The following is an 11,525-nucleotide window of genomic DNA, read 5'->3' on the forward strand; positions in this document are numbered from 1 at the left end:
ACCCGACACACAATTTTAAAATAATTTTCTCATTTGATCAGTGAATGTGTAATCCAACCGATTACACATGTAGTTCCACGTCATTGAAAGTGCAAGAATTAAGCATTAAAAAAAATCAAATCACTTTTGCAAGATCTTACGAAATTCATGTCAAATAGATGAAATTCTTCTTTGTTTAACTTGAAATTCCAAATACAAGCTCACCAATACAAATCCAACGAGCCCCAAATCATATATTTTAATTAATTTCACAAATTCATAAGACACATTTATTATTCTTCAAATTTATCAATAGAGTTTTCTAAAACTTCCAATATTCACCATCATCATTTACATTAATCTATACTCGCACCTTCTCTCTGAATCCAACACACACAAACAATGGTCTCAATTTAAAATTTAGAACACTAAAAAATATATTAAAAAGGGGCAGAAAGAAGAGATTAGAGGTAGAGTTTGATTTGTTGCAAACAACGAGAGTGGATTGAAGAAAAAGAGTGTAGCAAGTGATTTCGAATAAAAAGAAAATAAATGTGCTAGGTTAATTTGCTGAAGAAGAAAAGTTGGGGGTGAGGTGGTGGTTTTGCAGGGAGGGGGGAGGGTGATGATTAAAGAAGAAACAAGTTTTTTTTTCTAAAAAAAATAATCATGTTTTTTAACTAAAAAAATACCGTATTTATGCAATTAAAAGCGAGTGCAATCATGGCCAGCTGGGTTTTACATATTATGTTCTAATGAGTTGATCGATTAACATAATGATGGGTATGAAAATTCATAATACAAACTCATACAAGAATAAGGATTCATTTAAATATTTCATCTTTTTAATATAATAAACAAGCAAAAGTAGAACGAAAAAAAGCAACACTGATTTCGGTATAAGAAAAATAACTTTGAATACTTTTTAGAGCTAATTATACATGTCTGCTTAAATAATCCATTCAAATAGGTAAGAAAACATAAAGGATTCCTGTAGTGTACATGGGCTATTTTTTAAGTATTGATTGGATTTGAAATAAAAATAGATTGAAAAGAATCCACCACATAAAAATATATTATGTGAGATATGCCCAAGCTTGTCTCCTGAACTAATTTCTTGGAGAAATAATTTCTTCATTCCCACTTACTAGACATTGGCCAGAAACTACTGTAGACTAATCTATTTTGCTTCCACATCCAGATCAAATAAATAATAAATCGTCGTGTACACTAACAGAAGAGCATCAGGAACATCCATGCATGAACGAACCCCTTCCGGGGATTATTCCTGTTCCTCAGCCAGCAGAAACAGTTACGGTTAAAAAGGAGACATCTGATTTGGTCAAGTCCTCTGGTGAACAGGAAACACACTGACACAATCAAAAACACTTTTACTACTAACAACCCAGTAGATTACACTTGGCATGAAACTTGTAGCCATATGTACAAGCTGAAGATACAACATCAAACTGGAATGGTATCTAGCAATTCTCTAACTCGCACATCCACATCACCTCCAAAGGAACGATCAAGCATGTATCATCTAGATATTAGAGAGACAATCAGAAAAAGAACCAAGAAATAATAGCATAGCAGGCATTGGACATAGTACATCAGTGAGGATAATCAATTTGCATCCAGCCAGTTTAAACATCTTAGGTGAAATTCCATCAACTCTGTAAAGCACCTAATGTAGATAGGTAGTAGTTACCTAACTATGAAAGCACATAAATAGAAACATATCAATACTTGTCTCTGTTTTTTTCTTTCGCTCTCATTGAAGTATTGATGTCAAGTTAATTTGTCATCCAACAACCTGCTGGAATCAACAAGATCAACAGAGGTACCAGAGGATTTGGCCTCAGTCCGTTCCTCGCAACTCACCTCCCATCCTTACCCCACTCTCACCCCAAGAAAAAGAAGAATCCCAAATGAATCAGCTACTAGAAGAAAACAACCCTTCCCCTCCCCAACAAAGTAAAAATGAAAAATCTCATAGAAAAAGAAACACATTCAGAGCTTAGATTATCTCTCAATGCAAAATTACAAGACACAAATGTTAAAAGTACACCTGAAATATCTGGTTTCTTAGTTTCATGCCTAAACTATCCTATCGAAGGTGTGAGTTTCATACCTAAATTATCACGTACTAGTTTGAGAAACACACCTCAGTGGTGTGTGTAATCCACTATCTTTTATTTAAAAAAACATTGTCACATGACATTCCACATGGATAAAATATTTTATCTTGATAAAAACTAAAATAAACTATTAATATTAGTTAAAAGTTAAAGATTAAAGTATTACTCCCTTCGTCTCATATTAGTTGATCACTTTCCATTTTGCACGTTGTTTAAGAAATCATAAATAAGAAGATAATTATAATTCAGTCACGTCATCAATTTATTTAATTAAAAAATCAAAAGAAATAATTCAATTTTTTTTTTCAGAATTATAATTTTTTTTAATTAAAAAAATTGATGACGTGGCCGAATTATAATTGGCCACGTGTCAAAAATGGTTTTGCAAAACCACTATTAAAAAATAATGGCATGAATAAGCCTTTTCTTTAAAAGTAATGGCATAAATGAGCCTTTTCTGGAATGGCATATTTGAGCCTTTTCCCTTCTACTTATGTACCAAATTAACAATCTTATTTTTAGAAAAGTCTTGCGCCAAGTAAAAATAACTTTACTAAAAAAATATGTATATATCTAACACAAAACGAGAAAAAAAAATTGGAAGCGGAGGTTAGGTGGGTGGGGTTGGTGAGAGCAAGTGGTAAAGCGGGATAAGAAAAAATAATTTTTTTTATGAAACTAATAATTTTTTGGGGAGATAGTAATACTTTATCTTTAACTAATACTAATAAGTTATTTAATTTTGTAAAAGGTGGAATGTTTTGTTGCTTGTGGAGTGTGATGTGCCAATTTTTTTTAAATAAAAGAGAGAATGTAGGACACACACCATGAAGAGAGTGTAATAAAAGAGAGGTGTTTCTCAAACTAATAAGTGATAGATTAAGTATGAAACTCACACTCCCGGTAGTTTAGGTATGGATTTCAAAAAAAGGTTAGTTTAGGTGTGTTATTGACACTTATCTCAAATTAGAATAAACAAAGTTGAGCATACAGTACCTACAAGACTACAATTTCCATTCCTCACGCAAGTGTAGGTTGGTGTGATTAGGGATTGCACCGGGGTGGGTTGAAGCTTAACCCACAGAATTTTAAACCACCCTGCCCGGCTTCAACATTTTCTCCTATTTTAACCTGCCCCACCCCACTTAAGGTTATCTCTACTTTTCTTTCTTTTCTTAATTTCGTTATTTCGCTACAACACATAATTTAACATTAAATCATATGTTTTTAAGAATGAAGATCTAGTTTAATTATAAACTCAGTTTGTTATTTCGCTAAAACACAAATTTTACAGTTACTAAACCTTAAGGCGACAATATATCCAAACTGAATCAAATTCAATTTGGCTTAGAAGTGATTTCAAATAAATTTCCAGAACTAAAAACCAATTTTTTTCTGGCTAAAAATAATTGATTTTAAGAAATCATACAAAGTACTTGTTTGAAAACCTTGGAGAAAGAGAGAAGAGAATAATTAGTTAAGAGATTAGACTAGGAGAGCGAAGGGAAAAAGTTTCAAACCGCAACCTGCCCCGCTAAATTTCTTTAAAAAATTGTTCCACCCAGCCCCGCCCGCATAGACTGAGACCTGTCCCACCCCATTGCCATCCTAGATGCAATTGTAATATCCAGAGCCTATGTGAAGCAGTTCTCTATACAAATTAGTCAAAATTTAACATTGATCAAGAGACGAGCTGAAACAGAGATAATGAGGCCCAGAGAAAGATTATGCCAGTTGAGGCAAAAATATAGCTACCCACTCCTATATATTCCTCTAGGTGTCACTTGAGACTTGTTAAGATGAGGTCTTAAGAAACAAGATTTATATTTAGTTTAGAATATCTGTCTTTAAAACTTGTACTACAGTAGATTAGAAAAATCTTGTTTCAAGTAGAGTTAAGGGGAAATGATAAGTAAAGATTATGGATCTACACTATTCCTGTTAATTAGTGCTCTCAAACAATGATTTCTAGACACTGAATCAATAATGGTTCCACAGATAAGGAAGAACATATTCTAAGAACAATAAAATGAAAGATAGGAAGGAGAGACAAGTAAAATGATAGACAATGACAAAATAATCGGCATAAAAGGATGTCTTACCATCCTTGGGGTGCTTCTCCCATGTAGTGTCTTCTTAGCAGCTACTGAAAAGGCTTGTGCAGCTTCAGCATCAGCTTCAGCAGCCTCAGCCTCCCTACCAGCCTCCTCAGCTTCAGCTATGGCTTCTTCTGCTTCAGCAACCGCTTGTGCAGCAGCAGCTGCAGCCTCTTGAGGTGTCATGTTCCTCATTCTAGCTAGCTCTAAATCTATCTGAGATGTACTAAGCATGGTCATATCATCCCGATCAATCTTGGGGAAGATCCTCTGCCTGCTGTCCAAAAGTGGAAGGGACAGGTTTCTTCTACTGTCAGATGGTGTTGACGTAGGTACTATTCTATACCTACGCTTCATCTAAAAGAAAATATACTATTATGATCAATCAAGAAGAAGAAAAATTACTAGGCATCCAATTCCAATTCTGATTGTAATCACTCTAGGGTTAGGTGAGAGGATCAATAAGCCAATAACAGAGATGTCAGGTACAGAACAAAAATCACCTTGATAAGTTTCCCTGTTGCAGTTAAATACTTCAGTTTCCCGGACAGTAGCCTTTTAAAATTTGGAGGTGCCCAGTACTGGTCCTAAAAGAATAGAAAGAGTGGAGCATTCAATAGAATAGTCTGACGGATGCAGCCATAAATTCTGGTTTTGATACGAACTAAGGTCCAGCAATCATGACATTTACACATCAACTAAGATCTGTAAGATGACTTTTATGTCACACAATTGAACATAAATGTATTAACCAAAAATATTGTCAGGCAGAATGCATAAACCAATTGTAGATCATTGAGAACCTGATCAATAAAGCCACTACATTGGGGATGAGATAGACAAAGTTATCCCGTGGACTCAGATATCTCATGGGGTTACTTATCCCACCATATATATGGTACAACTTATCCCATCATTGTAGTACAAATGACGGGATAAATAATGTTAGGACTAACTATACCCCTAACCAAACGCAAAACAAAATAATCCTTTTTGTTTTGTCCCAGGACTTTTATTCCTTATCCCTCGTACCAAACGTCCCCTTCGTATAGGAAATCACAATCAATACATTGAGAAGAAATTATTAACCTAGCAGTATCAGATCTATATTAGACTCATGCAACCTCATGTTCTGCATATATTAAAGCAGACACCCTACTGAACATACATGCATCGACCAGAGTACTTGGTGCTGCCGACAGGGTGCATGAGCCCATAATTGTTCCGTGAGGACCTCACTAGCAGAGCCTAACACCTTGTTCTATGGAATCAAGATCATCTGTTCAGAAGCAAAAAAGTTAATGTGGCCCTATCAGACCTATGTGCAAATCTAATACTCTGCATATACTGACCAGATGCTACACTAGGACCCCCAGTGCACTGAATTTATTCATCCTAAACTGTTACTTCTAACAGTCAGAGCTTAAAATTTAAAATAAAATAATACTAGGAAGAAAGAACTTCACGCACAAACTGTGAACAAAAAACTTAAGAGGTAAAGCACTAATTTTGATGATACTTGAGGCTTACGAGTCCTCATAGTTAAAAAATACAAGAAGAACAAACATCGTTCATAATGTTGCTATATGCACAACAAGAATCAACACCTAAAATTCAGTCCTTTTGAGGTCTCTTAAAATTTTGTAAGATTTCCCTGCATGATAATTAATTATTGGTACTCTAGATTATATCTAGTTACTTTCTCTAAAAGGAAGCACAAAATAAGAACACAATTACCTCTATGTATTCAGCTATTGTGATCTTGTTGGAACCACCTGGCTCCTTCAAGGTGTTTATAGCCTCCATTATAAGATTATCCAACCTATAATGTTATCAATGCAGCAACTATGAGAGACAATCCTCATTCGAAAAGTATGAAAATAAGAATAATTTGTGATCCCATCAAGACAGGTAACATTATTTCACACCAAGTAAAGAAAAGGAAAGCTCAATGAACTTCTTTGTAGGTAACCAGCATACACTTAATGCTAAGTAAAGCAAAGGAAAGCTCAATGAACTTCTTTGTAGGTAACCAGCATACACTTAATGCTGAAGAATACAACCTTACCAGTTCCAACAAAAAAAAAAAAACATATAGAAGTATCATATGCATGTTATGTTTAAACAAAGCACTTGCTGGTTTCCAAACAAACATGTTTGACAAAGAAAACAAATATGCACTTCAGAAATCAAATTAGAGCATTTCTCAAAAGACTTTAGGAAAAAAAATTGTTTTCTAACATATTTCTAAAAAGCTTCTCCAACAAATATTTCTAATAAACATGCAAATGCCACCTAAGAATAATAGGACAAGCAAAAACCAACAAGAAACTATATCATAAGCACCATAAAAACTAAGCAACTATCACAAAGAGCTATGCTGAAACAATCAATGAGCAATGCTAAACCTTATCATAGATCGTTTTGAACCATGTGTCTGAGGAGAACCACTAGAAGTTGTGACAGTCCTTGTTTCAGCTGCTTCCTCATCACTCTCAGCAGCAGTAGTATCAGTCAAAGGACTCCCATCCTGCTTAGGGGCCTGTCTCATCTTTTTGACAGCCAATCTTGCTTGCTCTCGAGAACCCCAACCGTTTGCCATTACAGTCATGTTCCTCCACTTGTCCTGAACAGCATCAATAAGTATGAATAGGAAAGCATATTAACACCACATGCATAGATAAGAAACTAAAAATAAGACTAGACCTCACAACTATATCTGGTTCAAGTAACTTCCAAACTTCCTCTGCACTAAATATAATTATCTAATGAAAAAAATGATAGAAGGAACCCTACCTTGAGATCTACATTTGAACGCAAACACAATACTCCACTAAATTCTGGATCCTTGAGAATCGTGCGCCATTTACCTGGTCCGTGCTTAAGTATCCCAGCTTTAAGGGCAGCTTCTTCTTCTGAAGTCCACTTTTGCTTAGGTGCACCCATCAAAAACTGAGGGAGGAAACTTCAGAACAACCTACTCAAAGGACCCATAAGAATGTATCAACAGACCATCTGAAGAAGATAAATTGCACCATATATAAGACAGTTAATGGCTATCATGCATATCGAAATCCAAATTAGCTTGAATAATCAACATGTAAATCGGCTTCATTTGGAGAAAAGCAGATGCGTATATAGTTAAGTTAACCTTAATAAACATAAACCTTGACAAGGATGCCATTCATTGCATAAATGCATAAAATGAAACCAGAAACAAGTCCAGACAAAACTACATACAATGGTGTTAGATAAGTATATACTAGATGTTAGATAAGTATATACTAGATTAACTCATGTCTATTAAACGTGTTTGTGATTTGTACTCTGGAATTATAAAGGTACGCATTACAATAATCATGTCAGTTAAACTTGTTTGCTGTTAAATCTTCCAAGTCCAGGAAAAAAGAGAAACAAGTTTGTACCATAATGATCCAACTCCTAAAAGTCCAAATGTTTTATCAATATTACTGCCTCTTTCCTTCAAGTGCATTCGCGAAATACTTCAATCTAATTCTTCAAAATCAAATTAGAGAAGTTTGAAACACACAAGCAAAGAGACAACCAAAACAATACATACAGTTAAAGAACGAATTGGGTAGTAAGCCTTTCAAGATGATACTAGATTTGTGCTCCCAACTCGTACTATGTGAGTTTAGCCAGTTCAAAGTTTGGATAAAGCATGAAACTTGATCGCATAAAAAAGGTTCAACTATAATGATTCCTCAGATAATCATACCAACACTGGAATGTGAGCTTCATAAACCGTAAGAGAGTACTACAACCCATGTAAAAATGGTATATCTATGATTAACAGAGTAGAATAGATATACAAATAAACTAATCTAGGAATGGGACAGAATCATACATCTTTTTCTAGCTAAAAATAAGCACAATTTCACATTCTTTTAGCCAAATTTCAACAGATTGAAGAAAATATAAAGTATAGATTACAACACAGACCTGTTGATCACAATTGTATATTGAAACGGACAATTAACAAGATAGCAGTACATGAACATAAATCGATTGCGTATTCGTATAGCGAGATTCTAGCTATAATCCAATTTGTGGGAGATCGAAACCGAAACCCTACCTTTATTTTTTATGGGTATCCCTCATCTACAATTTTTCTCAACTTCTTTGACACATACGTATACGAAAGGTAGAGATTAGTATGCCTTACCACTATATTTCTTAATACGGTGACCGTTTCGAAAAGACCATTAGCTCAAATAGAGTAATTTAAGATTGGTATAATATATAAATATAATTTTAATTTTATCTTAGTTAGTAATTATTTTTAACTTTGAGTCTATTAAGTAATTATTAAATTTTATATAGAATTGAGCAAATTGACACAATTGTCCTATATAGCAATTTTGTGTCCTATACACATTGTAGATGTATTAAATCAGAATACGCATATCTGCTTATTTAATTTTATACAAATTTAAGTATTTATTTCTACACACTCAAAAATAAAAAAACATACTTGTTTACTAAAGTCAAGGTAATGATTATATTTATGAATTATGCCTTCAAGATATAACAGAAATATATATAATAGGAAAAAGGGTCTGATATACCCCTCAACTTTGTTATTTAGAGCTGATATACCCTTTGTTATGAAAGTGGCTCATATATACTCCTACTTGTAAACAAATGGTTAACATATACCCTTTCCTCTAACGGAAATGAAAAAAAAAATTAATCTAAATTTTTATTATCTTTTCTGAAAAATATAATCCCATATGAGTAAATTTAATCCTCGTCAAACATATTTTTTTTATTTTTTTTTGTTTCAATGACTAATTTATAACTATTATTTTGATAATCAAATTTATTTGTGTTTCACTAATATTCTTGTAAAACTTATTGTAGATGACCAAATTTTTTCTTCGAATACGAAATTAAATTACAATACACACAAAAAAAACAATTTAAATTTTTTTTCTTTAAACTAAGGAATGAAAGACAAAAAAAAATAAGAATAAGAAACTCAAATAATTATAATAAAAGAAGTCAAAAAATAATTTATGTATGAAAAAATTAAAATATACCTTGAACTTTGATAGAAGAATCATATATACCCAAAAAAAAAAAATTAAAAAAAATTACAAGTAATAAATATAAATTTAAAACTAATTTTTTAACTTCCGTTAAATGAAGGGTATATGTGAGCCATTTTGTAACGGCAGAGGTATATGTTAGCCGTTTGTATAACGGTAAGGGCATATATGAGCCACTTTTATAACGAGAGGTATATCAGCTCCAAATGACAAAGTTGAGGGGTATATCAGACCCTTTTTCCTATATAATATAACAACAAATAAGGGAAATAGTGTACACTTTAAACGAAAGAATATGAACAAAAATAAAATACTATTAGTAGTTGAAATTCAGTTAACAAATGATGATTAATATAACAAAAAAATTAGAATTACATGATACATCTAGTATAAAGATAAATACTAACAAGTCTAAAACCAACGAAAACTAGATGATATTCACTACTTACTAACTTTCTATCTTAATACGCGATTATCACAAAAAAAATTTATCTAAGGTCGTGTCCTTAGTGATTTGAAGTCATGTCATATTTTGTCTAATCACGCCTCCTCAATGTTTTTCGACCTATTTTCACCTCTTCTTATGTCTATTACATTCAACTTGTTGTACCTCCTTTACTAGAGCATTTGCGTATCTCTGCTTCACATGTCCAAAATAACGAGATCTTGTTTCTCTCATCTTGTTCGCCAGATAGTCCCTCCTTATTTATTCGAGATAATCTCATTACTATTCTTAATGTTCTTAACACATGTCATAATTTAAAATTAATAATTCGAATCTAATTAACTTTAATATAAATTGAGAATCATGGGATTGTAAAATATTTTAGAAGTAAATATGTGAAAGTAATTAATTATATTAATTACGATTAAAACTTTACTATGAAATCTCAACTATTTATTTTTAAAGTATGAAATGTGTGTTGTAAAACAAGAGCAAAATACTAATACTAAACAAGAAATACAAGATAAATGCTAATGAGAAGTACAGAGTAGAGAGTATTAATTTATCTCTTTTTGTTGTCATTTACAAGGATGAAACATACCCTTTTATAGTTAGTAGAAATCACCCGTATAAAATGTTAAGCAAATACGTTAGAAGCTTTAAGTGATACACTAAATGGGACATTATGTTAGGCGTAGATTGAAAAGAAACATCCACACATTGAATAATTTGTAATACTCTCCCTTGGATGTTTATGGATAATGTGCCTCGTTAAAACCTTATTAGAAAAAATCAGGTGGAAAAAAGTCTAGTGAAGAAAAAAGAGTACACACATTTTGTAATACGCCTTGAGTGCTGTCTCGTTAAAAACCTTATCAGGAAAACCCAAGGGAACAAAACTTTGGCTAAGGAAAAAAGAGCGCAACGCGTATTTTACTCCCCCTGATGAAATATTTTTTGATATCTTGGAGACGACACATTCCAATCTTCTATCTTAGTTTCTCAAATATTGACGTTAGCAATGTCTTAGTGAATAAATCTGCAAGATTATCACTCGAACGAATTCGTTGAACATTTATTTCACCATTTTGTTGAAGATCATGTGTGAAAATGAACTTAGGTAAAGTATATTTTTTCGGTCTCCTTTGATATATCCTCTCTTTAATTGAGTTATGCAAGCAATATTATCTTCTGATATACCGTGGTTTCACGGTATAATTAATGCTTTTTCCTTAAGTTTAGTGCGTCCAAAAGCCCTTTTTGTGCTAATTTTTATACAAGTTTCTCTTTGTTTTGCAGGAAATCTGTCCACAGCCAAATGCGGAGATTTTGAGAGAGAAATGCAGAAGAGACCACCTACGGAGCTTATGACGGTCCGTCATGCCTGTGACGGTCCGTAGGTGGCAGCGTAGAGAAGCTGCTGAAGGAAGATGGGGAAGTCTGACAAGTGTGGGATTACGAAGATTGTGACGGTCCGTCATGGCCATGACGGTCCGTCCTGCAGGTTCGTCGTGAAGATCAGAGAAGTGATCCCAGTACCCAGATTCCAAGAGTTTAAGTCTTTTGAAACGAGACCCTCGACGGACCGTTGTGCCTATGACGGTCCGTCACACTTGCCGTTGAGGGGAATGAAGAGAGCAGCAGAAGAAATTGCACCAAGTATGGGACGACGGAGTCCACGACGGTCCGTCATGACCACGACGGTCCGTCGCGTGGTCCGTCGACCCAGCCGCGTTTTGGCAGATTTCCAGCAATTAGAATTCTTGTTTAATTAGGTTTTTGTATTTTTATA

At 33.6% G+C, this 11,525-nt stretch overlaps 1 protein-coding gene across 5 annotated transcripts; it reads right to left on the reverse strand.

The window, feature by feature from the left end:
* Positions 1 to 871: 871 nt before the first annotated feature.
* On the reverse strand, positions 872 to 8,447 carry LOC107002893 (telomere repeat-binding factor 1-like). 5 transcript variants are annotated; one of them, XM_027913148.1, is made up of 7 exons: positions 8,403 to 8,447; positions 7,013 to 7,193; positions 6,625 to 6,842; positions 5,954 to 6,038; positions 4,720 to 4,803; positions 4,223 to 4,573; positions 872 to 1,522 (listed from the first exon to the last, which is right to left on the reverse strand). In XM_027913148.1, the coding sequence occupies exons 2-7, from the start codon at positions 7,160 to 7,162 to the stop codon at positions 1,508 to 1,510; spliced, it is 903 nt and encodes a 300-aa protein (XP_027768949.1). In that variant the 5' UTR covers positions 7,163 to 7,193; positions 8,403 to 8,447; the 3' UTR covers positions 872 to 1,507. The 5 variants fall into 5 exon arrangements, with proteins under 5 accessions (XP_027768949.1, XP_015056579.1, XP_015056582.1 ...); XM_015201093.2 differs by having other exon boundaries at positions 8,313 to 8,424; XM_015201096.2 differs by having other exon boundaries at positions 7,013 to 7,231; positions 8,313 to 8,422.
* Positions 8,448 to 11,525: the final 3,078 nt, after the last annotated feature.

The sequence above is a fragment of the Solanum pennellii genome, chromosome 11, assembly GCF_001406875.1.
Source record: "Solanum pennellii chromosome 11, SPENNV200".
Lineage (NCBI taxonomy): Eukaryota > Viridiplantae > Streptophyta > Magnoliopsida > Solanales > Solanaceae > Solanum > Solanum pennellii.

Coding starts and splice junctions, on each gene's coding strand:
- LOC107002893 (XM_027913148.1), bottom strand. CDS start 7,162: ATGGGTGCACCTAAGCAAAAGTGGACTTCAGAAGAAGAAGCTGCCCTT. Junction 6,843..7,012: donor GTTCAAATGTAGATCTCAAG/GTAGGGTTCCTT, acceptor GATGCTGTTCAG/GACAAGTGGAGGAACATGAC. Junction 4,574..4,719: donor CAACAGGGAAACTTATCAAG/GTGATTTTTGTT, acceptor ATTTTCTTTTAG/ATGAAGCGTAGGTATAGAAT.